General features: G+C 44.1%; 1 protein-coding gene across 1 annotated transcript in view; it reads right to left on the bottom strand.

Annotated features, from left to right (window-relative positions):
- Window positions 1-5,456: 5,456 nt before the first annotated feature.
- The window catches only part of IRS2 (insulin receptor substrate 2), a 39,562-nt gene continuing 18,296 nt past the window's right edge, over window positions 5,457-26,722 (bottom strand). The window contains exon 2 of the mRNA XM_063953178.1: window positions 5,457-7,983. Coding sequence (XP_063809248.1) covers window positions 7,979-7,983 — 5 coding nt within the window. The 3' untranslated portion in view covers window positions 5,457-7,978. The remainder of the gene's footprint in view (window positions 7,984-26,722) is intronic.

The following is a 26,722-nucleotide window of genomic DNA, read 5'->3' as shown; positions in this document are numbered from 1 at the left end:
TTTGTGGGGCCTTCCTGGCCTCACACCACGCAACATATTTTCGCCACATGTGGTGATAATGTTGTGCGGTCACCTCCTTTCTGGCTTTGACCAGGGTAGGAATGACCTCTTCCGGAATGCCTTTTTCCCTTAGGATCCGGCTTTCCACCGCCATGCCGACAAACGCAGCTGCGGTAAGTCTTGGAACAGACATGGTACTTGCTGAAGCAAGTCCCTTCTTAGCGGCAGAGGCCATAAGACCTCTGTAAGCATCTCTTGAAGTTCCGGGTACCAAGTCCTTCTTGGCCAATCCGGAGCCATGAGTATAGTTCTTACTCCTCTACGTCTTATAATTCTCAGCACCTTAGGTATGAGAAGCAGAGGAGGGAACACATACACCGACTGGTACACCCACGGTGTTACCAGAACGTCCACAGCTATTGCCTGAGGGTCTCTTGACCTGGCGCAATACCTGTCCCGTTTTTTGTTCAGACGGGACGCCATCATGTCCACCTTTGGTATTTCCCAACGGTTTACAATCATGTGGAAAAAACTTCCCGATGAAGTTTCCACTCTCCCGGGTGGAGGTCGTGCCTGCTGAGGAAGTCTGCTTCCCAGTTTCCATTCCCGGGATGAAACACTGCTGACAGTGCTATCACATGAATTTCCGCCCAGCGAAAAGTCCTTGCAGTTTTTGCCATTGCCCTCCTGCTTCTTGTGTCGCCCTGTCTGTTTACGTGGGCGACTGCCGTGATGTTTTTCCCACTGGATCAATACCGGCTGACCTTGAAGCAGAGGTCTTGCTAAGCTTAGAGCATTATAAATTTACCCTTAGCTCCAGTATATTTATGTGGAGAAAAGTCTCCAGACTTGATCACACTCCCTGGAAATTTTTTCCTTGTGTGACTGCTCCCCAGCCTCTCGGGCTGGGCTCCGTGGTCACCAGCATCCAATCCTGAATGCCGAATCTGCGGCCCTCTAGAAGATGAGCACTCTATAACCACCACAGGAGAGACACCCTTGTCCTTGGATATAGGGTTATCCGCTGATGCATCTGAAGATGCGATCCGGACCATTTGTCCAGCAGATCCCACTGAAAAGTTCTTGCGTGAAATCTGCCGAATGGAATTGCTTCGTAGGAAGCCACCATTTTTACCAGGACCCTTGTGCAATGATGCACTGTTTTTAGGAGGTTCCTGACTAGCTCGGATAACTCCCTGGCTTTCTCTTCCGGGAGAAACACCTTTTTCTGGACTGTGTCCAGAATCATCCCTAGGCACAGCAGACGTGTCGTCGGGATCAGCTGCGATTTTGGAATATTTAGAATCCACCCGTGCTGTTGTAGCAGTATCCTAGATAGTGCTACTCCGACCTCCAACTGTTCCCTGGACTATGCCCTTATCAGGAGATCGTCCAAGTAAGGGATAATTAAGACGCCTTTTCTTCGAAGAAGAATCATCATTTCGGCCATTACCTTGGTAAAGACCCGGGGTGCCGTGGACAATCCAAACGGCAGCGTCTGAAACTGATAGTGACAGTTCTGCACCACGAACCTGAGGTACCCTTAGTGAGAAGGGCAAATTTGGGACATAGAGGTAAGGATCCCTGATGTCCCGGGACACTATATAGTCCCCTTCTTCCTGGTTCGTTATCACTGCTCTGAGCGACTCCATCTTGATTTGAACCTTTGTAAGTGTTCAAAAAATTTTTTTAGAATAAGTCTCACCTAGCCTTCTGGCTTCAGTACCACAATATAGTGTGGAATAATACCCCTTTTCTTGTAGTAGGAGGGGTAATTTAATTATCACCTGCTGGGAATACAGCTTGTGAATTTTTTCCCATACTGCCTCCTTGTCGGAGGGAGACCTTGGTAAAGCAGACTTCAGGAGCCTGCGAAGGGGAAACTTCTCGACATTCCAATCTGTACCCCTGGGATACTACTTGTAGGATCCAGGGGTCCTGTACGGTCTCAGCGCCATGCTGAGAACTTGTCAGAAGCGGTGGAACGCTTCTGTTCCTGGGAATGGGCTGCCTGCTGCAGTCTTCTTCCCTTTCCTCTATCCCTGGGCAGATATGATCTTATAGGGACGAAAGGACTGAGGCTGAAAAGACGGTGTCTTTTTCTGCAGAGATGTGACTTAGGGTAAAAACGGTGGATTTTCCAGCAGTTGCCGTGGCCACCAGGTCCGATGGACCGACCCCAAATAACTCCTCTTCCTTCATACGGCAATACACCTTTGTGCCGTTTGGAATCTGCATCACCTGACCACTGTCGTGTCCATAACCTCTTCTGGCAGTTATGGACATCGCATTTACTCTTGATGCCAGAGTGCAAATATCCCTCTGTGCATCTCGCATATATAGAAATGCATCCTTTAAATGCTCTATAGTCAATAAAATACTGTCCCTGTCAAGGGTATCAATATTTTTAGTCAGGGAATCCGACCAAGCCACCCCAGCTCTGCACATCCAGGCTGAGGCGATCGCTGGTCGCAGTATAACACCAGTATGTGTGTATATACTTTTTATGATATTTTCCAACCTCCTGTCAGCTGGACCTTGAGGACGGCCCTATCTATAGACGGTACCGCCACTTGTTTTGATAAGCGTGTGAGCGCCTTATCCACCCTAAGTGGTGTTTCCCAACGCGCCCTAACTTCTGGCGGGAAAGGGTATACCGCCCATAATTTTCTATCGGGGGGAACCCACGCATCATCACACACTTTATTTAATTTATCTGATTCAGGAAAAACTATGGTAGTTTTTTCACATCCCACATAATACCCTCTTTTGTGGTACTTGTAGTATCAGAAATATGTAACACCTCCTTCATTGCCTTTAACGCGTGGCCCTAATAAGGAATACGTTTGTTTATTCACCGTCGACACTGGATTCAGTGTCCCTGTCTGTGTCTGTGTCGACCGACTAAAGTAAACGGGCGTTTTAAAACCCCTGACGGTGTTTTTGAGACGTCTGGACCGGTACTAATTGTTTGTCGGCCGTCTCATGTCGTCAACCGACCTTGCAGCGTGTTGACATTATCACGTAATTCCCTAAATAAGCCATCCATTCCGATGTCGACTCCCTAGAGAGTGACATCACCATTACAGGCAATTGCTCCGCCTCCTCACCAACATCGTCCTCCTACATGTCGACACACACGTACCGACACACACAGGGAATGCTCTGATAGAGGACAGGACCCACTAGCCCTTTGGAGAGACAGAGGGAGAGTTTGCCAGCACACACCAAAAACGCTATAATTATATAGGGACAACCTTATATAAGTGTTTTCCCTTATAGCATCTTTTTTATATATTTCTAACGCCAAATTAGTGTCCCCCCTCTCTGTTTTAACCCTGTTTCTGTAGTGCAGTGCAGGGGAGAGCCTGGGAGCCTTCCCTCCAGCCTTTCTGTGAGGGAAAATGGCGCTGTGTGCTGAGGAGATAGGCCCCGCCCCTTTTTCGGCGGCCTCGTCTCCCGCTCTTAACGGATTCTGGCAGGGGTTAAATATCTCCATATAGCCTCCGGAGGCTATATGTGAGGTATTTTTAGCCAAAATAGGTATTCATTTGCCTCCCAGGGCGCCCCCCTCCCAGCGCCCTGCACCCTCAGTGACTGCCGTGTGAAGTGTGCTGAGAGGAAAATGGCGCACAGCTGCAGTGCTGTGCGCTACCTTTAGAAGACTGAGGAGTCTTCTGCCGCCGATTCTGGACCTCTTCTTACTTCAGCATCTGCAAGGGGGCCGGCGGCAAGGCTCCGGTGACCATCCAGGCTGTACCTGTGATCGTCCCTCTGGAGCTGATGTCCAGTAGCCAAGAAGCCAATCCATCCTGCACGCAGGTGAGTTCACTTCTTCTCCCCTAAGTCCCTCGTTGCAGTGATCCTGTTGCCAGCAGGACTCACTGTAAAATAAAAAACCTAAGCTAAACTTTTCTAAGCAGCTCTTTAGGAGAGCCACCTAGATTGCACCCTTCTCGGCCGGGCACAAAAATCTAACAGGCTTGGAGGAGGGTCATAGGGGGAGGAGCCAGTGCACACCACCTGATCGGAAAGCTTTACTTTTGTGCCCTGTCTCCTGCGGAGCCGCTATTCCCCCTGTCTCCTGCGGAGCCGCTATTCCCCATGGTCCTTTCAGGAACCCCAGCATCCACTAGGACGATAGAGAAATGTCGAATTTGACAAATGTCGAATTTCAAAAAGTCGAATTTTGAAAGTCCGTTTTTTTGACGGAAAGTACTGAATTGCATTGTCGATTTTTTTTTTTTTGCCGAAAAAGTCCAGTTTTTCGACAATTTCGGGAATTCGACTGCAATTGCATATACCCCTTAGCGTCCATACATACAATGAAACCAATTGGTGATGATACCATCAACAGTCACACCATTGAAACTTGCACCCTCCTCTCCGTCCGAGTATAAACTCCCATGTGAGCGATTAAAAAAATCTGTGACCGGAAACACTTTCACCAACACGCCAGTGACACCCCCACACCATACCCATAAGACGGCCCATATCTCAGTCCACGCATTAGGACACCTCCCTGTCACCGACCAGGAAAGCCCACTGTATTTTCTATACACTTCTCCCTGCATGCACCCGAAGTTCCAATTGCCCACCTGTAAATGCTACTGCTTCAACTAGACATTATGCAAGGCATGACTTACATCACCCGGAGCGAGTCTAGAACTACCTCTCTCTACCAAAGTGCAAAAGTGAGGAACAAATTGTGCCATACAGTATTACAATTATAGACTGCACACTGATATCTTGAAGGTGGAGCCAATGCAAAATTCAAGTCTTTTTTTTTTTTTTTTAGGATTGCAAATGGACCACTGCATTGTTTTATCTCACTATAATAATCTTGCTCTATGTACTAATAACTCATTTTTGCACTGCTCGTAAAAATAAACTGAACAAGTACCCATGTTCTCCGCTTTGCTAGGAATGCTTTCATTCTGCCCAACCCATCCGCCTCTACAAAATGCTGCTTTTCCGCAAATATGGCCATCTTAAGCCATTAACCTATGAGCTCCAGGATAAATCTAGGCACCCTTGCAGAGCTCCCATTTTATTCTTACAGGAAATTACTGCATTCTTGTAGCTGGGAATAGTCCTACTTAATTGTTCCCAAATATCTGATGAAGTTGGAAAAAATTAGGTGGAGATTTAAAGAAGTTAATGATTTCTTACTCACGAAGGTACTTTCATATTATGTTGTCTAATTGAACGTTGCAAGGAAAAGGATTTTCTATGTATGAATAGCAACTGGGAGATGCCAGACTTAAAGATTCATATGAATTATGGAGACATGTCATAGGATCTGTTTTCTGGTCACTTATTAATATATGTATATAATAAATTCTTTTAACCATTTACTGTAGAGTTTTATACCATAGTCCTGATTATTTAGCGTTAAGAAAACAATAAAACATTGACATTTTTGTTAAACCCACAGAAAGCACACTCAAAACCGATTCCTATCATAAATAATGTATTTATTGCATATGGCTATTAAGACAGCATTCAAGATCAATAAACACTAAATACAATGCACTATCCTAGTTTTATTTATTATGTCTCCAGCAGCATCACATTTATCAATATATATATATATATATATATATATATATATATATATATATATATCTATCTCACAAATTTATTTTCCCATGTATGTCGGAAGACACTGCAAGATAAAAGTTAGGTCTCTTGTCATACCACAATTGTAAGAAATATATTTAACATCTTAATATTCAGAAACAATGTGTACCCAAGTAAAGAAAGAATAAAATACTGTTTGATAACTTTTAAGTTTACGATAGCAAAATATTTTAAAGGTAATTGGGCAAAAAATGTACAAAGATTTAAATATACATTATGGTGTTTCTGCAAAACCTGTACATTTTGGTTGCATTCTGTAAACTAAATCTCAAATTTAAATATTGCATATACCTTATGTGAAATTTACAGAGCTGAGCTAGCTTTTCGTACAGTTCGCCCACCTAAACTAGTATGACTGTAAATCAATCTTACAGAGACATTTAGCCACTTATATAGGTTTAGATTTTCAGTATAAATCAAATATTGATGTCAGCAGGTAACAACGTTCAGTGCCATTATGGTTCTTATGTAGCAAATATTAATTAGATTTCATTTGGAGACAGACAAAATATTTTAGAAAGTTTTACATCTTTACACCATATTTATATATAAAACTACACTATACTAACTTTCAATAAACAGACCATTTCTTTAGTGACCTGAACATTGCTGTATGAAGCGATACTTTCCCCTGCCTACAACAATCAAACTAGAAAAAGGAGCAATAGAAAAAGAGATATGAATTTACATTCATTTTTGTCTGGCAATACAATCCTTATTAGTAAGACTTTGTGTAAGCAGGAAGACCAGGGTTTGTTTTTTTATTAAATTGATTTGTAAAAAGCATTGTTCAGAGCCAAAAAAAAAAAATGATTTTGTCATTTAATAGTTGCAACCATCAAACCTTGATAAAACAGAGTGTTCACTCTCTGAAAAATCACATTCAGCGAAATTAAGAAATTGATCATTTACACAGAAACCTTGCATTAAAATGTGTATGATCTATCTTTGTACCTTCTGAAAATAATGGCTTACAGCCAATCTAATTAAACGGCATCCCATAAAAATAGAAAGGCAGTAAACACAATATATTATTATAATAATATAATATATACACACACTAATATATATATATATATATATATATATATATATATATATATATATATTTTATTTTTTTTGCTCTTCGCAAGGAGGGTAGTGTTAGGAGGACTTCATTTTCCAGTAGAATGAGAATGAAACACACTGACCACTATCTGAGTGTGCACATATTTTTCTATTCTCTTTCCTTAGGTTGACAGTGCATTTCATACAGATATGTGGCATCCAGGAGACCCTACTAAGCGATTTGTTCAACCAGGAAGAACCATGTCAGATGGCTAGCCCATTCATTTCAGTGTTGTAACAGCACATTTCTTAGTATAAATACTCCATAATGCAAAACATGGAATTTTTTGGTTAAGAGCAATGCAGCTAAGTATGTATGTGTTACAATCAATACTAAAATGAAAGTACTGTACCTAAAATGAAAAACTGCAACCGCGAGGAAGTTATTAGTGTATGTCAATAGTATGCGGGTCAACGCATAAAATCTCTTGATGCTGAAAATGTACATAATATTTGCACATCAGTGATATAAATCCCCATCCTCAGCCTGCTGCTACTGTACATATAGTAATCGGCTAGACCAAACTACAAGGAGTCAAGTGAAGCTCTGTGTAACCGTGTAGTGCATGCGGCGGCCATTGGTGCAACTAGGTCATTAGTCACATTTTTTGGTCCACTTTTGGAAACATGAAAGCAAATGTGCACCAATGCATTATTAATATTATAATAGTTGCCATGTCACTTAGTGCCATGGTGTGTCTGTTTTCCAAGCAAACTGGTGCAGCCAGTCATTTTGATCCAACAAGCAGTAATGTTCTTCTACTGTATAACAACGCTGAACACTTTCTCCAGAAACTTCATTGCACAATTCAACATTAAAAATTTCATCTTCTCTTAATTTATTATTTTCTTTGTTTACTGAGGTAGGGCACATGGTACACTTAATTGACAATATGTCTGATGTTACTGCCTTAGCTGATAGTCCCAGTTTACCGACGAATAAATAAGGAAGATTGATGAAGGCCTCATCATTAAATGTGGACTTGACAGTATATGGTAGGTTTTCATGTTGGAACAGACAGAAGGAATATAATGCCATCCAGTTTTATAGAGTCAGGTCTCTCTGTCAGGGTAGCTCTTTCCGAAGCATGTCCACCACAGTGTATACCTGAGCGGAGAAATTTCAAACCGCATAAGCGGAAAGAGTGAGACTGTAGCAGCATCTGGTAATAATGTAGTAGGCCCATGGATATTTTCTGCAGTGTGGTGAGGTTTGGAGCCAGCGTCTTCACTCTGAAATGCAGGGAAAACAAAAATGGTTAGATGTGAAAGGTTATAATATTTCTTTCAGAAATCAGATTTAGCATTCAATAAACTTGATTCCATTATGCAACTTATGCTGGGTACACACTAGGCCGACCTATCCGATGATCCGTAAGTACATAGACACGTACCAATCATTGGCCCGTTGTGTTGTGCCTGATGTCACAACTGGGTGGGTATTTACATGTGCCCACCCAGTTGAGCTACCAGTCACCGGCGGCCTCTGCATCTAGATTATGGGTGGTACATACAGCATGATGAGGTGAGATATTTATATTATATATATATATATATATATATATATATATATATATATATATATATATATATATATATATATATATATAGCACAGGCTGTGCTGCACAGCTGACGCGATATGTCTGAACAACGTCGTTCACAGACATATTGGGCGTACACACCCGCCGACGCTCCCACGATCTATCGGGCAGTCGCGGAAAACAGACTCTCATCGCGACAGGTCCTGTGAGACTCTGCTAGCATCTTTTTCAAGGACAATGTGACTAGGACGCAACAGGAGACTGTGCTAATTAATTTTATATGAGACACTTGTATATTTGTGTGCAACTGAGTCTCTTACGCATACAAAGTGCTGCGATGAAAAGTTCTGTTTTGCTTCATATACAGACTCAGTCACACACAGATATACAAGGACAAAAAAAAGGGCCAGACTAGATGGGCTAAGTGGTTCTTATCTGCCGTAAATTCTATGTTTCTATGTTAAGTCTTGCATATCAAATGAACAACACAATGGGCCTAATTCAGACCTGATCGTAAATGTGCTAAATGTAGCACATCTATGATCAGTCACACAGACATGCGGGGGGACGCCCAGTACAGGGTTAGTCCGCCCCGCATGTCAGGCTTGAACCCCCCGCACAAGTACAAAAGCATTGCACAGCGGCGATACTTTTGTACTTTAGGAGTAGCTCCCTGCCAGCGTGCAGGTGTCGCAGCGGCTGCGTGTGATGTCACGCAGCCGCTGGGCCCTGCCCCCCCAACAGTCCGGGCACGCCTGCGTTCCTGGACAGCGCCCCCTCAATGTCGGCCAAACGCCGCTGGCCCACCCCCTCCCGCCCAGCGACCGCCTCTGCCTGATTCGATCGCAGGGCTAAGACAGCCGTCCGCGCAGTTCAGACCTGATCGGCTGCTGTTCGAAAACGCACAGCAGCGATCAGGTCTGAATTAGACCCAATATCCTCGTGCATCCTAGCCACATTGTATTTCAGGTGAAAAGGACGCTTAGCACAAGTCACAGAAGACCTGTCGTTCACTCAGGAGGCACATGGCATATAAACACATTTATTTATATAAGTGCATGAAAAGAAAAAATTATACCTAGTCATGTAAACTGAATGCATAAATAGGCGACGTAGGAATACGGTTTTGTTTAGCATAAAACTAGGACATGTATAATTTATAAATGATAATGCCAACTGAAGTAAAACAGCTTCAAGAGATTCTATTCTTAGAGATACTGTTTATTTATGTACATCAACAATCTGAAACTAAGAAAAAATATAATTCTAAAATAGACACAACGGTCATGTGTCAGATGGCAAAGGTATAGAATAAGCGCAATGGAATATGCTACACTATATAAAAATCTGTAAATAAATAAATAAAAAATAAGAGTAGAACACCCAGAAACAGTAGGCTATGTACTGTATTGCAACTATTTACAGTTGTAAACTAAGATAAAGGTGAGGCAATATATAGGTTCACTTCATAATCCTCCCTTCCTCTTCCTTTCACTGAAAATACAGCAGGAACATGTTACACTGGTTTGTTCTGAAATCAAGTAAGCATGTAAATTACACTTGACTAGAACCGCTGAAAATATTTGTTTCCCTAAAGTGCTTTCCAGAAGTGTTTTTGAATTATTCACCTGTGATCACGTTACAGCACGCAAAGCAGTGACAAGCCTCACCTGCACCTCCCTACACTGCTAATCCAGTAAGAAACAATAATAGCAGAGTAATCCATTCATATCTACACTGTGAGCACACATTACCAGCAAAGGACATATTGTAGTCAGAGTTACTTATCAGATAGACAATCTATGGGATTTCCAGTTATTACACAAGAATTAATCAGAACCATTTTTAACAGATAAAAAAACCATGTATCCATATAATGGTTTACATTACACGGATGGACCTAAGAAACCACTGAATCATATCTGTATAGCTGAGCAAAACGGGTGAGAAACCTGACAGGGAATAGGTAAGTATACGCACCTTCCGCCAATGCCCCCTAATCCTCCCTTTCCGCAGCCTAAACCTGACCGTTTTCCTCCCGCAGCCTAACCTTAACCCTCCCCAGTGGTGCTTAAACCTAACATGAACATGTATGGTTTAAAAGAGGCAAACAACTTAAAACTATAAGTGGCCTCATAGTCGGTAATTCCTCCATTCCCCCCCCTCCCCCCCCCCCCCCAAAAAAAGTCCATCAAATTGAATCTTAATGACAATCACTTTTTAGCAAAGCATTTTTTAAACATACTTACGTAGATCAAGATACACACGTACAGCAAATCACCAATGAGTTTGTGTGAATATGCAAAAGAAACTAGACAGAGCCAAATCCTGGTTACTGTCTGCTGAACTTACTAGCAGTCATCAATGCAAGCAGCCACTGAAAGGGTTAAGGTGTTTCCCTGTGTTCTTGTGATCTGCCACAGGTCTGAACAGCTGCCTAGTGCTTTTGCTGTAGCCCATCTGTCACACAAAAGGAAAATAGGGAAATTCCTGCTTCCTGTCTGAATCCTGCACTCACAAAAAAAACTCAGAGATAAGTTTACCAAAGGAGTTTGTGCTCATCTGTTTACTTTACAATAATCCAGAATTAAATGTAATGCAGTAAAATGAATATGATGTTTATCTATTATGTCCTAAATCAATAGCACGTAAATGTTTGCATCATTTGCATCTCTGATGACGTGGGAAAATCTGTATCCTCATCATTGGCGCAAGTCTTGGAACACTCAATAACTCTAGTCTTGGCTTTGTGTACACAGGGAGATTCCCTCAAACAAAGACAAGCAAAGGTTGAACTACTGTACCTACACTGATGAAAATTATACTGTCATGTAAATATTGCTTTAATATGTGTTCATAGATCCATTCTCTTTAAATGGAGACACCATATTAGAAAGATCAAATTTCAGTACAGGTAAATATCCACAACTATGTTCAGAAATGCTTAGAACATAGGTTTTCAAAGTGTTGCTAGCGACCCCAAAGTAGGTTGCAACCAGTAGCAGATTTTACAACCCCCCCCCCCACCCCAGTAAAATCCTCTACAGCCCCCAGTTTCCTAGTCCGTGCACTGACAGCCGACAGGCTTCTCATTGCAATCGCTCTCTGCTAGTCACACACTTAACTATCAGTGTCCTGGGGTGAAGTTTTGTCCACCTGGTGCTGCCAGTCCAAACTGCCGTTAGCATAAAGTGCTACCAATGGGAAGCCACTTCTGCTTTGAGTACACCAGCACTACCTGACTCTAGGGACTGCAGACGATGCAGTCACTAAAAGCCAGGTTTCGTGGCATGCACGTTTTTCCCTACCTTCCCTGTTAAGGCCCACACACGGCACGATATAGCTGCTGATCCGACGAATTGGAATAATCTAGCAGCTATATAGTTCTGTGTGTGGGTATGATGTTATCCATTGCGCGCATGACTGTCTTTCTGCCCGCATGACTGATCTTTCTGTATGTTGAAATGATCAGCTATGCATGCGGATGATCCCATGCAGCGCTATGCAGAGAAGGGCCGGCATAGCGGGCAGTTGGGCACCGGATCGCCCCGTGTGTGGAGACCGCCCGATATATCAGCCCTCGGACGCTCCGTCGTATCAGCCGCACACATCGCTTCATGTGTGGCTAGCCTTAGATTAGTCACATGGCGGTGGTGCTCCATCCTCCAGGTGCTCCATCCTCTCCCCGCTGCTCTCAGCACCCTCATCTCCATCCGACTTTTTTTGAAGTTGAATTGAGATGGTCGGAAACGGGGCCAAAACCTGTCAGATTTGGCCCCGCTTCAGACAGAAGCACGCGGATCGGCAGCTATTCCGCCGATCCACGTGCTTTCCGACAAGTCGAATTCCCCGACTTGTTGGATAAAAATCCTGGGGATTGAATAGGTCAGAACCCCTTCCGTCCTGAAAAAGTCGAAAACTGCCGTCTTTCCGACAAGACGGCAGTTTCGACAGCAATTGAATATACCCCAAAATCACTTAAAGACCTTCAGATCTGTAAATTTGTTTGAAACCATATAAGGAATAGGGAAAAATGTGCCACATATACATATTTAAATAATGCATATAGTCCTCCGCCCACACCACCAGGGCAGTAGAGAGACAGGCTAGGCCCAGGTACTTTTCAGGGGATGTGGCCTAATCACAGGAGGCATGGCCATACACCCTTAGAAAAAATAATGAAAAAATAATAATAAATATTTTAAGTGCCTCCATGGCCACACTACAGACTAGCATATGCTGGGCTGAGGAGAAGAGCTGCAGCTGCCACTAGGTAGGAGGCCCAGGTAATTTGTACCCTTCCCCCCTCTCTCGGCACCACTGCACACCACCACCACTTCTTCTGGCCAATCACAGCAGTGTGAATGGAGTTGCGTGAAAAGAGTGTTCAGTCAAAAATGTAGGAGTGTGTGGTGTGCCAGCGGTTGCCTGCGTGTAGACAGGGAGCTGCATGCTCTTGGTGTACAGATTATAAAAAAAGCTGCAGGAGAATTAAGTGCTTGATACCTTGTGTGAGAGAATGTATCTAGCTTACACACAGAACACCTTATAAATGTCATTTAACACCTAAAATAATAATTCCACAAAAGGTGAACGTTGCCTTTAAAGGCGTTCTCCATTATTTTAGTGAGTGACTTAATATCAGGTGTAAGTCAGCACATAAGTGGTCAAGACGTGGTTCCGCTGCACTCATATGCTACCATTCCAACCCAGCATTACTATCAACATCATCAACATTGACTGGTCTTTGTGATGGTGTCGGCAACCAACTACTTTAAAGAAGAATGTATAGCATTAGCTGCCTTTTGGCATATTGAAAGAGATCTTTTTTCTTTTATTTGGCAACCACAGCTTTCTGTTACATGAAGTTTGTCCAGTAATTTATAGCAATCTATTCCCACAAATTATGCTAATCCAAGTAAATCAGGCAATATTTTTTTTTTTCCAGAGAATGGTGTTCTGAATGTCATTTTAATGACAGCTAGAACTCAATGGAAACCGGTGATGCCAAGGGTAATGTAGGAAAGGACATGAGCCCTGATTCAGTATGAGTTGCAACAGTCCAAAAAGCACAAAAGGACGATTTTCTGACTATTGCACATGTGCAGCGGCCGCACAGCGTGTGCGGACTTTCACATTGCGATCACATCCGGAAAGGTGTGATCGCAATGTGATAGACAGGGCGTCGGAGGGTAGTGGTCCAGACAATGAAGGAGTGTCTGTACCGTTTTAGGGGCGGCCACGTAACGTCACATGCAGCCACTGCGGGGTAAAAAATGGTGCCAGTTTTACCTTAAATGTACGATTCTGCAATGCGATCCTAATTGAACTGCGATTGCATCGCTGGGCTGCACTTAACATGCTGGGTGGCAATACCCTGTGCTGGGTGGCCCCCAGCATGCGATCACAAGCAGTAACAGTTCTGTTATTTTAGCAAAACTGCTACTGATGCGGAATTAAGCCCCTAGCTGAGTTTTAAATGATACTCTACTAAGGTCACCAATCACAGGAGCCATGGGAATGCTTCATTCCATAGTTTGTCTCGGCCCTGTGGTTTATCTCACAGTTTAGGCTGATACAAGGTCTGGGTGACTATGCAGAGGGTGTGTTGGAACTATGCAAGCTTAAAAGTAGCAGCAATCACAGAGATTGTTTGTTCCTCTACGGCAGAGGTTCCCAAACTGTGTGCCGTGGCTCCCTGGGGTGCCTCGGGACACTTGCAGGGTTGCCCTGGGTTGGTGGTCCAGTACCAATTCAAATTATTCATGGTCAATATAATAGGCAAAACCAGTGCTGGTGGCTGCCAGTCATAAAATATGTGGCCAAACAGAAGCAAATCTTGTCCCTCACCACACAACTGACCCGAAGGATGACATATAAATGCGATCTACTTAATGTAATATTTATTTCTAAATTTCTCAATAAGAAATTTTTGGCCTAGGGGTGCCGTGAAAAAAATTCTGATATTCTAGGGCGCCGTGATTAAAAAAAGTTTGGAAACCACTGCTCTACGGTAACCCTGCTGACACAGAATGACCTCCCACATATATCTATGATTGCAGCTTTAATATACTTTAGGCTCAGTGCCCAAAATGATTATAGAAACCCTACCCAGGGCATGTAACTTCCATGGATTCCACACCTGTAATACAATAACTCTAGGGTTATGGATCAACCTGGATAAGGTCGACCACTATTTGTTGACATGGACGACACAGTGAAAAGGTCGACAAGGGGAAAGTCGACATATGGAAGGGTCAACATGAGATTTTTAAAATGTTTTGACGTCATTTTTTGAGGAACATGACCAGGAACCCCAATTAGTGCACAGCGTTCCCTTGTGTGGTGAGTGACTGCGGGCAAGGTTACTATTCCCAATCATAGTCCACATAAATGGTAAAGTATAAACAAGATAAAAAACATTTTTTACAAAGTTATGTCAACCTTTTCTTGTGTCGACCTGTCCTGTGTAGACCTTTTACTGTGTAGACCTTTCACCCATGTCAGACTTGTCCATGTAGACCAATAATGGTTGACCTACCATCCATATACCAACTCTAAAGTGTTTCTTAATTCTGGTCATCACACTGCCCGAGAGCTAAGTTTTGGAATTTCTATCTTTTGAAATAGAGAGACTAATTATTCAACCAGCCAAGCAGAGTAAGTGGCCTGAACATGAATAAATAAATCCTGAAAACCTGAGCTGCTGAGGGGTGTGTGGGGTTTGGCATTAAGGGTTGTTTTCATGAAGCAGTGAAATGTTTTGGAGTAGTGAGCCAGTGGAGAAGTTGCCCATGGTAATCAATCAGTTGCTACATATCATTTTATAGAATGCACTTTGTAAATGTTACATCAAAGCTGATTAGTTGCCATGGGCAACATCTCCACTGGCTCACTTCTCCACACTTTTTACTGCTTCATGAATAGACCACCAATACCCCTTTTACACCACCTGAAATATCCCGGGATTTTGCACGGGGCGTGCAAAATCCCGGGACTGCAGGTGGTGTTAAAGGGTCACCCTGGGTCCACTTTCCCGGGAATCCAACCCGCCACATACGCAGGACACGGGTAAGACCCGGGAAGGAGGCGGTGTATATGGGTAAGCCCGGTCAGCCGACCCGGCACCCATTTACAGCATGGCAAACCTCTCGTACCGCAGTGTCCGGCGGGCGGTAGGCTGGGGGTCACGGCGCACGATGTCTATGCAGACAGCGTGCACCATGCTGCGGCTGGAGACGTGGCACATGCTGTCTATGCAGACAGCAGCGCCATGTCTGGTGCCTGGAAGCACCGGAGGCTGGGGCAGCACAGCAGCTTCCAGATTGCTGTGTTTGCCCCCGGCGAGACGCTCCGGAGTCCCGATCTGCAGTGTAAACACTGCCAATCCGGGAATATCCAGGATCAGCACTGCAGTGAAACAGTGTTCCAAATCCTGGGTCAGAACCGGGATTTTGGTGTAAAAGGGGTATTAGAAACACTGCTCTAGAATATAACAGTTACAATTCTAATGCCTGAGACTACAGAATTTACATTTTAGGAAAATAAGGACTGTTTTGTTAAAAGGAAAAAATATAAAAAAATTTACACACTTCCATCTCCCCAAAATAACAGTCATTTCAGCCAAATATAAAAGCAAGGCTGTCTTTGGTTGGCTACTACAATATCAGAGTCCTTCACTGCGAGTTTAGCAATTAGCCTCCGGTTACATTACTATGCAAACACAATCTCTGTTTGACAGTCTAGCTTTGTGTCAGCCTCAAGGCTCTGACTGAAGAGGCACATCAACGGGAGCAAGGAAAACATTATTTTTTATTTTTGCAAAAAAATGCTAATCATTTCTCATTCTAGTGAAAACATTGGAAACTGTGCAACTTAGAAGAATATTCATGTATATGTCAAGCTGTAACCGTACACACAATAAATAAATACAGTAAATCTATTGGGATTTATTGATGCAACTGTTAGCTGAGGCAACTGTTTAAAGAGGTTTCCCATTCACAAATCTTGCTTCAGTAAGGTAAAATATGTTATTCCATCCATGTTTTCTTACTCAAAATACAAAAAATAGTGACTAGAACAAAATGCATACTAAATATGCTTTTATGGTTACTTTAGTCAGTGATGTCTTGCTAACTTTAAACCAGTACTCATTTAGTCTGAAAAATCCTCTTTTGTAGCATTTTCTATTTCCTATGAATGTTGAAACAGTTTGTTACCTATATTTCATTAGTTGCTCATTTATAGTTATGGACGTCTCCAGTGCTGGATTGGGGGGGAGGGGAGGGCCAAGTAACCCCAGGGACCGCAATCTCAAGAGACGTACAGTCATCCCTAACGCCTGCACTCATGACTCTGTGCCCGCATGCTTGCTTCCCTCTGCCTGCAGTGCTGGTCTTGAGTAGGCGGCGCTGCGCAAAAGACATTAAAGTCTCGTCCTCCAAGAGGGCGACGAGGGGCGGGACTTGGGTGGTTGCTGGACTCTGAAGCTGCTTGGCAGCAGAGATCAGCGAGTATATAAAGATATGGGGGGTGTGGGGGGTGGAAATTATTAAATATATTTTATAAGGTGGGGTGAGAGGTTATTAAATATATAATTGGTGAGGGTGGGCACTCATTAAAATATTTAGGGACGGGGGAATCATTAAATATTTATGGGGTAGGGGATCATTTTATATATATACAGGTTGAGTATCCAATATCCAAATATTCCGAAATACGGACTTTTTTGAGTGAGACTGAGATAGTAAAACCTTTGTTTCTTGATGGCTCAATGTACACAAACTTTGTTTAATACTCAAAGTTATTAAAAATATTGTATTAAATGACCTTCAGGCTGTGTGTATAAGGTGTATATGAAACAAATGAATTGTGTGAATGTGCACACACTTTGTTTAATGCACAAAGTTATACATTTTTTTGGCTAAAATTACCTACAGGCTGTGTGTATAAGGTGTATATGTGACATAAATGCATTCTGTGCTTAGATTTAGGTCCCATCACCATAATATCTCAATATAGTACACAATTATTCCAAAATACGGAAAAATCCGATATCCAAAATTCCTCTGGTCCCAAGCATTTTGGATAAGGGGTACTCAACCTGTATATATTATATATATATATATATATATATATACACATATATATATATATATATATATATACACATATATACACAGATACACACACACACACACACACACACACATATATATACACACACACACACACACACACACATATACACATATATATATATATATATATATATATATATATATATATATATATATATAAATATATATATATATACACTGCTCAAAAAAATAAAGGGAACACTAAAATAACACATTCTAGATCTGAATGAATGAAATATTCTTAATAAATACTTTGTTCTTTACATAGTTGAATGTGCTGACAACAAAATCACACAAAAATTATCAATGGAAATGAAATTTATTAACCCATGGAGGTCTGGATTTGGAGTCACCCTCAAAATAAAAGTGGAAAAACACACTACAGGCTGATCCAACTTTGATGTAATGTCCTTAAAACAAGTCAAAATGAGGCTCAGTAGTGTGTGTGGCCTCCACGTGCCTGTATGACCTCCCTACAATGCCTGGGCATGCTTCTGATGAGGTGGCAGATGGTCTCCTGAGGGATCTCCTCCCAGACCTGGACTAAAGCATCCGCCAACTCCTGGACAGTCTGTGGTGCAACGTGGCATTGGTGGATGGAGCAAGACATGATGTCCCAGATGTGCTCAATTGGATTCAGGTCTGGGGAACAGGCGGGCCAGTCCATAGCATCAATGCCTTCATCTTGAAGGAACTGCTGACACTCTCCAGCCACATGAGGTCTAGCATTGCTTGCATTAGGAGGAACCCAGGGCCAACCGCACCAGCATATAGTCTCACAAGGGGTCTGAGGATCTCATCTCGGTACCTAATGGCAGTCAGGCTACCTCTGGCGAGCACATGGAGGGCTGTGCGGCCCACCAAAGAAATGCCACCCCACACCATTACTGACCCACTGCCAAACCGGTCATGCTGGAGGATGTGGCAGGCAGCAGAACGTTCTCCTTGGCGTCTCCAGACTCTGTCACGTCTGTCACATGTGCTCAGTGAGAACCTGCTTTCATCTGTGAAGAGCACAGGGCGCCAGTGGCGAATTTGCTAATCTTGGTGTTCTCTGGCAAATGCCAAACGTCCTGCACGGTGTTGGGCTGTGAGCACAACCCCCACCTGTGGGTGTCGGGCCCTCATACCACCCTCATGGAGTCTGTTTCTGATCGTTTGAGTAGACACATGCACATTTGTGGCTTGCTGGAGGTCATTTTGCAGGGCTCTGGCAGTGCTCCTCCTGTTCCTCCTTGCACAAAGGCGGAGGTAGCGGTCCTGCTGCTGGGTTGTTGCCCTCCTACGGCCTCCGCCACGTCTCCTGATGTACTGGCCTGTCTCCTGGTAGCGCCTCCATGCTCTGGACACTACGCTGACAGACACAGCAAACCTTCTTGCCACAGCTCGCATTGATGTGCCATCCTGGATGAGCTGCACTACCTGAGCCATTTGTGTGGGTTGTAGGGAGGTCATACAGGCACGTGGAGGCCACACACACTAGTGAGCCTCAGTTTGACTTGTTTTAAGGACATTACATCAAAGTTGGATCAGCCTGTAGTGTGTAATTCCACTTTCATTTTGAGGGTGACTCCAAATCCAAACCTCCATGGGTTAATAAATTTGATTTCCATTGATAATTTTTGTGTGATTTTGTTGTCAGCACATTCAACTATGTAAAGAACAAAGTATTTAATAAGAATATTTCATTCATTCAGATCTAGGATGTGTTATTTTAGTGTTCCCTTTATTTTTTTGAGCAGTGTATATATATATATATATATATATATATATATATATATACACATACATACATATATACATACACACACACACACACACACACACACACACACACACACACACACACACACACACACACACACACACACAGGTTGAGTATCCCTTATCCAAAATGCTTGGGACCAGAGGTATTTTGGATATCGGATTTTTCCGTATTTTGGAATAATTGCATACCATAATGAGATATCATGATGATGGGACCTAACTCTAAGCACAGAATGCATTTATGTTACATATACACCTTATACATACAGCCTTAAGGTAATTTTAGCCAATATTTTTTATAACTTTGTACATTAAAGAAAGTGTGTGTACATTCACACAATTAATTTATGTTTCATATACACCTTATACACACAGCCTGAAGGTCATTTATACAATATTTTTAATAACTTTGTGTATTAAACAAAGTTTGTGTACATTGAGTCATCAAAAAACAAAGGTTTCACTATCTTACTCTCACTCAAAAAAGTCCGTATTTCGGAATATTCTGTATTTAGGAATATTTGGATATGGGATAATATATATATATATATATATATATATATATATATATATATATATATATATATATAAGAATTTACTTACCGATAATTCTATTTCTCGGAGTCCGTAGTGGATGCTGGGGTTCCTGAAAGGACCATGGGGAATAGCGGCTCCGCAGGAGACAGGGCACAAAAAGTAAAGCTTTATGATCAGGTGGTGTGTACTGGCTCCTCCCCCTATGACCCTCCTCCAAGCCTCAGTTAGGATACTGTGCCCGGACGAGCGTACACAATAAGGAAGGATTTATGAATCCCGGGTAAGACTCATACCAGCCACACCAATCACACCGTACAACCTGTGATCTAAACCCAGTTAACAGTATGATAACAGAGGAGCCTCTGAAAGATGGCTCCCTACAACAATAACCCGATTTAGGTAACAATAACTATGTACAATTATTGCAGATAATCCGCACTTGGGATGGGCGCCCAGCATCCACTACGGACTCCGAGAAATAGAATTATCGGTAAGTAAATTCTTATTTTCTCTATCGTCCTAGTGGATGCTGGGGTTCCTGAAAGGACCATGGGGATTATACCAAAGCTCCCAAACGGGCGGGAGAGTGCGGGTGACTCTGCAGCACCGAATGAGAGAACTCCAGGTCCTCCTTAGCCAGGGTATCAAATTTGTAGAATTTTACAAACGTGTTCTCCCCCGACCACGTAGCCGCTCGGCAGAGTTGTAATGCCGAGACCCCTCGGGCAGCCGCCCAAGAAGAACCCACCTTCCTTGTGGAGTGGGCATTTACCGATTTTGGCTGTGGCAGGCCTGCCACAGAATGTGCAAACTGAATCGTACTACAAATCCAGCGAGCAATAGTCTGCTTAGACGCAGGAGCGCCCAACTTGTTGGGAGCATATAGTATAAACAGTGAGTCAGATTTCCTGACTCCAGCTGTCCTTGAAATGTATATTTTTAAAGCTCTGACAACGTCCAACAACTTGGAGTCCTCCAAGTCGCTTGTAGCCGCAGGCACAACAATAGGCTGGTTCAGATGAAATGCTGACACCACCTTAGGGAGAAAATGCGGACGAGTCCGCAGTTCTGCCCTGTCCGAATGGAAAATCAGATATGGGCTTTTGTAAGATAAAGCTGCCAGTTCTGACACTCTCCTGGCCGAAGCCAGGGCTAGTAGCATGGTCACTTTCCATGTGAGATATTTCAAATCCACATTTTTTAGTGGTTCAAACCAATGAGATTTGAGAAAGTCCAAAACAACATTGAGATCCCACGGTGCCACTGGAGGCACCACAGGGGGCTGTATATGCAGTACTCCCTTAACAAAAGTCTGGACTTCAGGAACTGAAGCCAATTCTTTCTGGAAGAAAATCGACAGGGCCGAAATTTGAACCTTAATAGATCCCAATTTGAGACCCATAGACAATCCTGATTGCAGGAAATGTAGGAATCGACCCAGTTGAAATTACTCCGTCGGAGCACTCCGATCCTCGCACCACGCAACATATTTTCGCCAAATGCGGTGATAATGTTGCGCGGTTACTTCCTTCCTTGCTTTAATCAAGGTAGGAATGACTTCTTCCGGAATGCCTTTTCCCTTTAGGATCCGGCGTTCAACCGCCATGCCGTCAAACGCAGCCGCGGTAAGTCTTGAAACAGACAGGGACCCTGCTGAAGCAGGTCCCTTCTCAGAGGTAGAGGCCACGGATCCTCCGTGATCATCTCTTGAAGTTCCGGGTACCAAGTCCTTCTTGGCCAATCCGGAGCCACTAGTATCGTTCTTACGCCTCTTTGCCGTATAATTCTCAATACTTTTGGTATGAGAGGCAGAGGAGGAAACACATACACCGACTGGTACACCCAAGGCGTTACCAGCGCGTCCACAGCTATTGCCTGCGGATCTCTTGACCTGGCGCAATACCTGTCCAGTTTTTTGTTGAGGCGAGACGCCATCATGTCCACCATTGGTCTTTCCCAACGGGTTACAAGCATGTGGAAAACTTCTGGATGAAGTCCCCACTCTCCCGGGTGAAGGTCGTGTCTGCTGAGGAAGTCTGCTTCCCAGTTGTCCACTCCCGGGATGAACACTGCTGACAGTGCTATCACATGATTCTCCGCCCAGCGAAGAATCCTTGCAGCTTCTGCCATTGCACTCCTGCTTCTTGTGCCGCCCTGTCTGTTTACATGGGCGACTGCCGTGATGTTGTCCGACTGGATCAACACCGGTTTTCCTTGAAGCAGAGGTTCTGCCTGGCTTAGAGCATTGTAGATTGCTCTTAGTTCCAGAATGTTTATGTGAAGAGACGTTTCCAGGCTCGACCACACGCCCTGGAAGTTTCTTCCTTGTGTGACTGCTCCCCAGCCTCTCAGGCTGGCGTCCGTGGTCACCAGGATCCAATCCTGTATGCCGAATCTGCGGCCCTCCAATAGATGAGCACTCTGCAACCACCACAGAAGAGATACCCTTGTCCTTGGAGACAGGGTTATCCGCTGGTGCATCTGAAGATGCGACCCTGACCATTTGTCCAGCAGATCCCTCTGGAAAACTCTTGCGTGGAATCTGCCGAATGGAATTGCTTCGTAAGAAGCCACCATTTTTCCCAGGACTCTTGTGCATTGATGTACAGATACCTTTCCTGGTTTTAGGAGGTTCCTGACAAGCTCGGATAACTCCTTGGCTTTTTCCTCCGGGAGAAAAACCTTTTTCTGAACCGTGTCCAGAATCATCCCTAGGAACAGCAGACGTGTTGTCGGAATTAACTGGGATTTTGGAATATTCAGAATCCACCCGTGCTGCTTTAGCACTTCTTGAGACAGTGCTAGTCCCATCTCTAGCTGTTCTCTGGACCTTGCCCTTATTAGGAGATCGTCCAAGTATGGGATAATTAATACGCCTTTTCTTCGAAGAATCATCATCTCGGCCATTACCTTGGTAAAGACCCGAGGTGCCGTGGACAATCCAAACGGCAGCGTCTGAAACTGATAGTGACAGTTCTGTACGACGAACCTGAGGTACCCCTGGTGTGAGGGGTAAATTGGAACGTGGAGATACGCATCCTTGATGTCCAAGGATACCATAAAGTCCCCTTCTTCCAGGTTCGCTATCACCGCTCTGAGTGACTCCATCTTGAACTTGAACTTTTTTATGTACAGGTTCAAGGATTTCAGATTTAGAATAGGTCTTACCGAGCCATCCGGCTTCGGTACCACAAATAGAGTGGAATAATACCCCTTTCCTTGTTGTAAAAGGGGTACCTTGACTATCACCTGCTGAGAGTACAGCTTGTGAATGGCTTCCAAGACCGTCACCCTGTCGGAGGGGGACGTTGGTAAAGCAGACTTCAGGAAACGGCGAGGTGGAGACGTCTCTAGTTCCAACCTGTAACCCTGAGATATTATCTGCAGGATCCAGGGGTCCACCTGCGAGTGAGCCCACTGCGCGCTGAAATTCTTGAGACGACCCCCCACCGCCCCCGAGTCCGCTTGAGAAGCCCCAGCGTCATGCTGAGGCTTTTGTAGAAGCGGGGGAGGGCTTCTGTTCCTGGGAAGGAGCTGCCTGTTGCAGTCTCTTCCCCTTTCCTCTGCCTCGTGGCAGATATGAATATCCCTTTGCTCTCTTGTTTTTAAAGGAACGAAAGGGCTGCGGCTGAAAAGTCGGTGTCTTTTTCTGTTGGGGAGTGACTTGAGGTAAAAAGGTGGATTTCCCGGCTGAAGCCGTGGCCACCAAATCCGATAGACCAACACCAAATAACTCCTCCCCTTTATACGGCAAAACTTCCATATGCCGTTTTGAGTCCGCATCACCTGACCACTGTCGCGTCCATAAACTTCTTCTGGCCGAAATGGACATAGCACTTACCCGTGATGCCAGTGTGCAAATATCCCTCTGTGCATCACGCATATAAAGAAACGCATCCTTTATTTGCTCTAAAGACAGTAAAACATTGTCCCTATCCAGGGTATCAATATTTTCAATCAGGGACTCTGACCAAGCTACCCCAGCACTGCACATCCAGGCTGTCGCTATAGCTGGTCGTAGTATAACACCTGTATGTGTGTATATACTTTTTTGGATATTTTCCATCCTCCTATCTGCTGGATCTTTAAGTGCGGCCGTCTCAGGAGAGGGTAACGCCACTTGTTTTGATAAGCGTGTGAGCGCCTTGTCCACCCTAGGAGGTGTTTCCCAGCGCGCCCTAACCTCTGGCGGGAAAGGGTATAAAGCCAATAACTTCTTTGAAATTAGCAGTTTTTTATCGGGGGCAACCCACGCATCATCACACACCTCATTTAATTCATCTGATTCAGGAAAAACTATAGGTAGTTTTTTCACACCCCACATAATACCCTGTTTTGTGGTACCTGTAGTATCAGCAATATGTAACGCCTCCTTCATTGCCAAAATCATATAACGTGTGGCCCTACTGGAAAATACGGTTGATTCGTCACCGTCGCCACTGGAATCAGTGCCTGTGTCTGGGTCCGTGTCGACCGACTGAGGTAACGGGCGTTTTACAGCCCCTGACGGTGTTTGAGGCGCCTGGACAGGTGCTGATTGATTGTCCGGCCGTCTCATGTCGTCAAACGACTGCTTTAGCGTGTTGACACTATCCCGTAATTCCATAAATAAAGCCATCCATTCTGGTGTCGACTCCCTAGGGGGTGACATCCCCATATTTGGCAATTGCTCCGCCTCCACACCAATATCGTCCTCATACATGTCGACACACACGTACCGACACACAGCAGACACACAGGGAATGCTCTTAAAGAAGACAGGACCCCACTAGCCCTTTGGGGAGACAGAGGGAGAGTTTGCCAGCACACACCAAAAGCGCTATATATGACAGGGATAGCCTTATAATAAGTGCTCCCTATATAGCTGCTTTAATATATATAATTTTGCCACAATTTTGCCCCCCCTCTCTTGTTTTACCCTGTTTCTGTAGTGCAGTGCAGGGGAGAGCCTGGGAGCCTTCCTGACCAGCGGAGCTGTGTGAGGAAAATGGCGCTGTGTGCTGAGGAGATAGGCCCCGCCCCTTTTTCGGCGGGCTCGTCTCCCGCTCTTTAACGGATTCTGGCAGGGGTTAAATATCTCCATATAGCCCCCAGAGGCTATATGTGAGGTATTTTATGCCAAAAAATAGGTTTACATTGCTTCCCAGGGCGCCCCCCCCCAGCGCCCTGCACCCTCAGTGACTGCCGTGTGAAGTGTGCTGAGAGCAATGGCGCACAGCTGCAGTGCTGTGCGCTACCTTAAGAAGACTGAGGAGTCTTCTGCCGCCGATTCTGGACCTTCTTCTCTTTTCAGCATCTGCAAGGGGGCCGGCGGCGAGGCTCCGGTGACCATCCAGGCTGTACCTGTGATCGTCCCTCTGGAGCTAATGTCCAGTAGCCAAAGAAGCCAATCCATCCTGCACGCAGGTGAGTTCACTTCTTCTCCCCTAAGTCCCTCATTGCAGTGATCCTGTTGCCAGCAGGACTCACTGTAAAATAAAAAACCTAAGCTAAACTTTTCTAAGCAGCTCTTTAGGAGAGCCACCTAGATTGCACCCTTCTCGGACGGGCACAAAAACCTAACTGAGGCTTGGAGGAGGGTCATAGGGGGAGGAGCCAGTACACACCACCTGATCATAAAGCTTTACTTTTTGTGCCCTGTCTCCTGCGGAGCCGCTATTCCCCATGGTCCTTTCAGGAACCCCAGCATCCACTAGGACGATAGAGAATATATATATATATATATATATATATATATATATATATATATATATATATATATATATATATATATAACGTAAAGCCCAGCACTCCTCCTCTAGGTAATGTGCCCTGGTGCCCTCAGCAACAATAATGGATAGTTTGAAAGAAAAGTTGCGGCACTCAGGGACTTGTGGTTGTATGAAAATGTATTAAAAATACACAGCAGAAGACATCAACGTTTCGGGGTGTCTAACCCCTTTGTCAAGATGTAAGAGAGTCTCTTACATCTTGACAAAGGGGTTAGACACCCCGAAACGTTGATGTCTTCTGCTGTGTATTTTTAATACATTTTCATACAACCACAAGTCCCTGAGTGCCGCAGCTTTTCTTATATATATATATATATAGTGTGAGGGGGGGTCATTAAATACATTTTGTAAGGGGTGGTGATAATGAGGTAAAGGAAGGAGTAGGGAGATAGATAGATGGAGATAGATAGAGGACCTGCCACGGAGGAGGAGACACAGCCAGGGGTACGATGCTGACATGAGGGAGAGGGGCCCCCCTGTCTTCAGAGCCCACTGAAGGCTTAATACGGCCATGGACATTGGACGGCTCACAGCATACTACTCCGGAACTGCCCAAATAACCTTCATAAACTTTCCTATCCAATTACTTCACCAGGGACAGGTGGTGGTCACACAATGAGAGCGGTGAGGCAGCATTCTCTACCTGCCTCCAAGCCTGCAGCCACACAGTAAATGGCTGTAAGCATGCTTATTGGTGGTTGGGTGGAACTATCCTCCAATCAGAACGCTATTTGGCAAGACGGCACATGACCGCAGGAGGAGTAGGTTATTACTTTTTTTTGTATTGGGTCTCGTGAATGGGTGTGTAGAAGCCCCAGTGCATTGCTTTGCCCAGACCCTACAATGCTGTTAAGAAAGCCCTTTCCCAAGGAGAAGGAGATACCCACTGACGCACTAAGCAGGGGCAATATTATTGAAACAATGAGTGTTGTCCATGACTGGGTAACCTTTTTAATAAATATGAATGAAACCGGTATAATAGCATAGTGCTCTTTGTTGTTTGCTTTTGGCACACATAGAACATGAACCATGAGAAGTTCAAACGGCAGCATTTCATTTACTCAGCAAACATACGCAGAAGGGATGTGACACTTACCCTGTAGTAACCTTGAAGCTACGTGCCACTTGCAGTTCTACAGAACTTACAATGTTGTATTCAATACAATATACAACATAGCTAATACAAGAGAATGGTGTTATTGTGAAATAATGGGT

The sequence above is a fragment of the Pseudophryne corroboree genome, chromosome 2 (genome assembly GCF_028390025.1).
Source record: "Pseudophryne corroboree isolate aPseCor3 chromosome 2, aPseCor3.hap2, whole genome shotgun sequence".
In the NCBI taxonomy this organism is placed as follows: domain Eukaryota; kingdom Metazoa; phylum Chordata; class Amphibia; order Anura; family Myobatrachidae; genus Pseudophryne; species Pseudophryne corroboree.
Note: the sequence above shows the minus strand (reverse complement) of the source record. Positions and strands in the feature narration are given on the sequence as shown.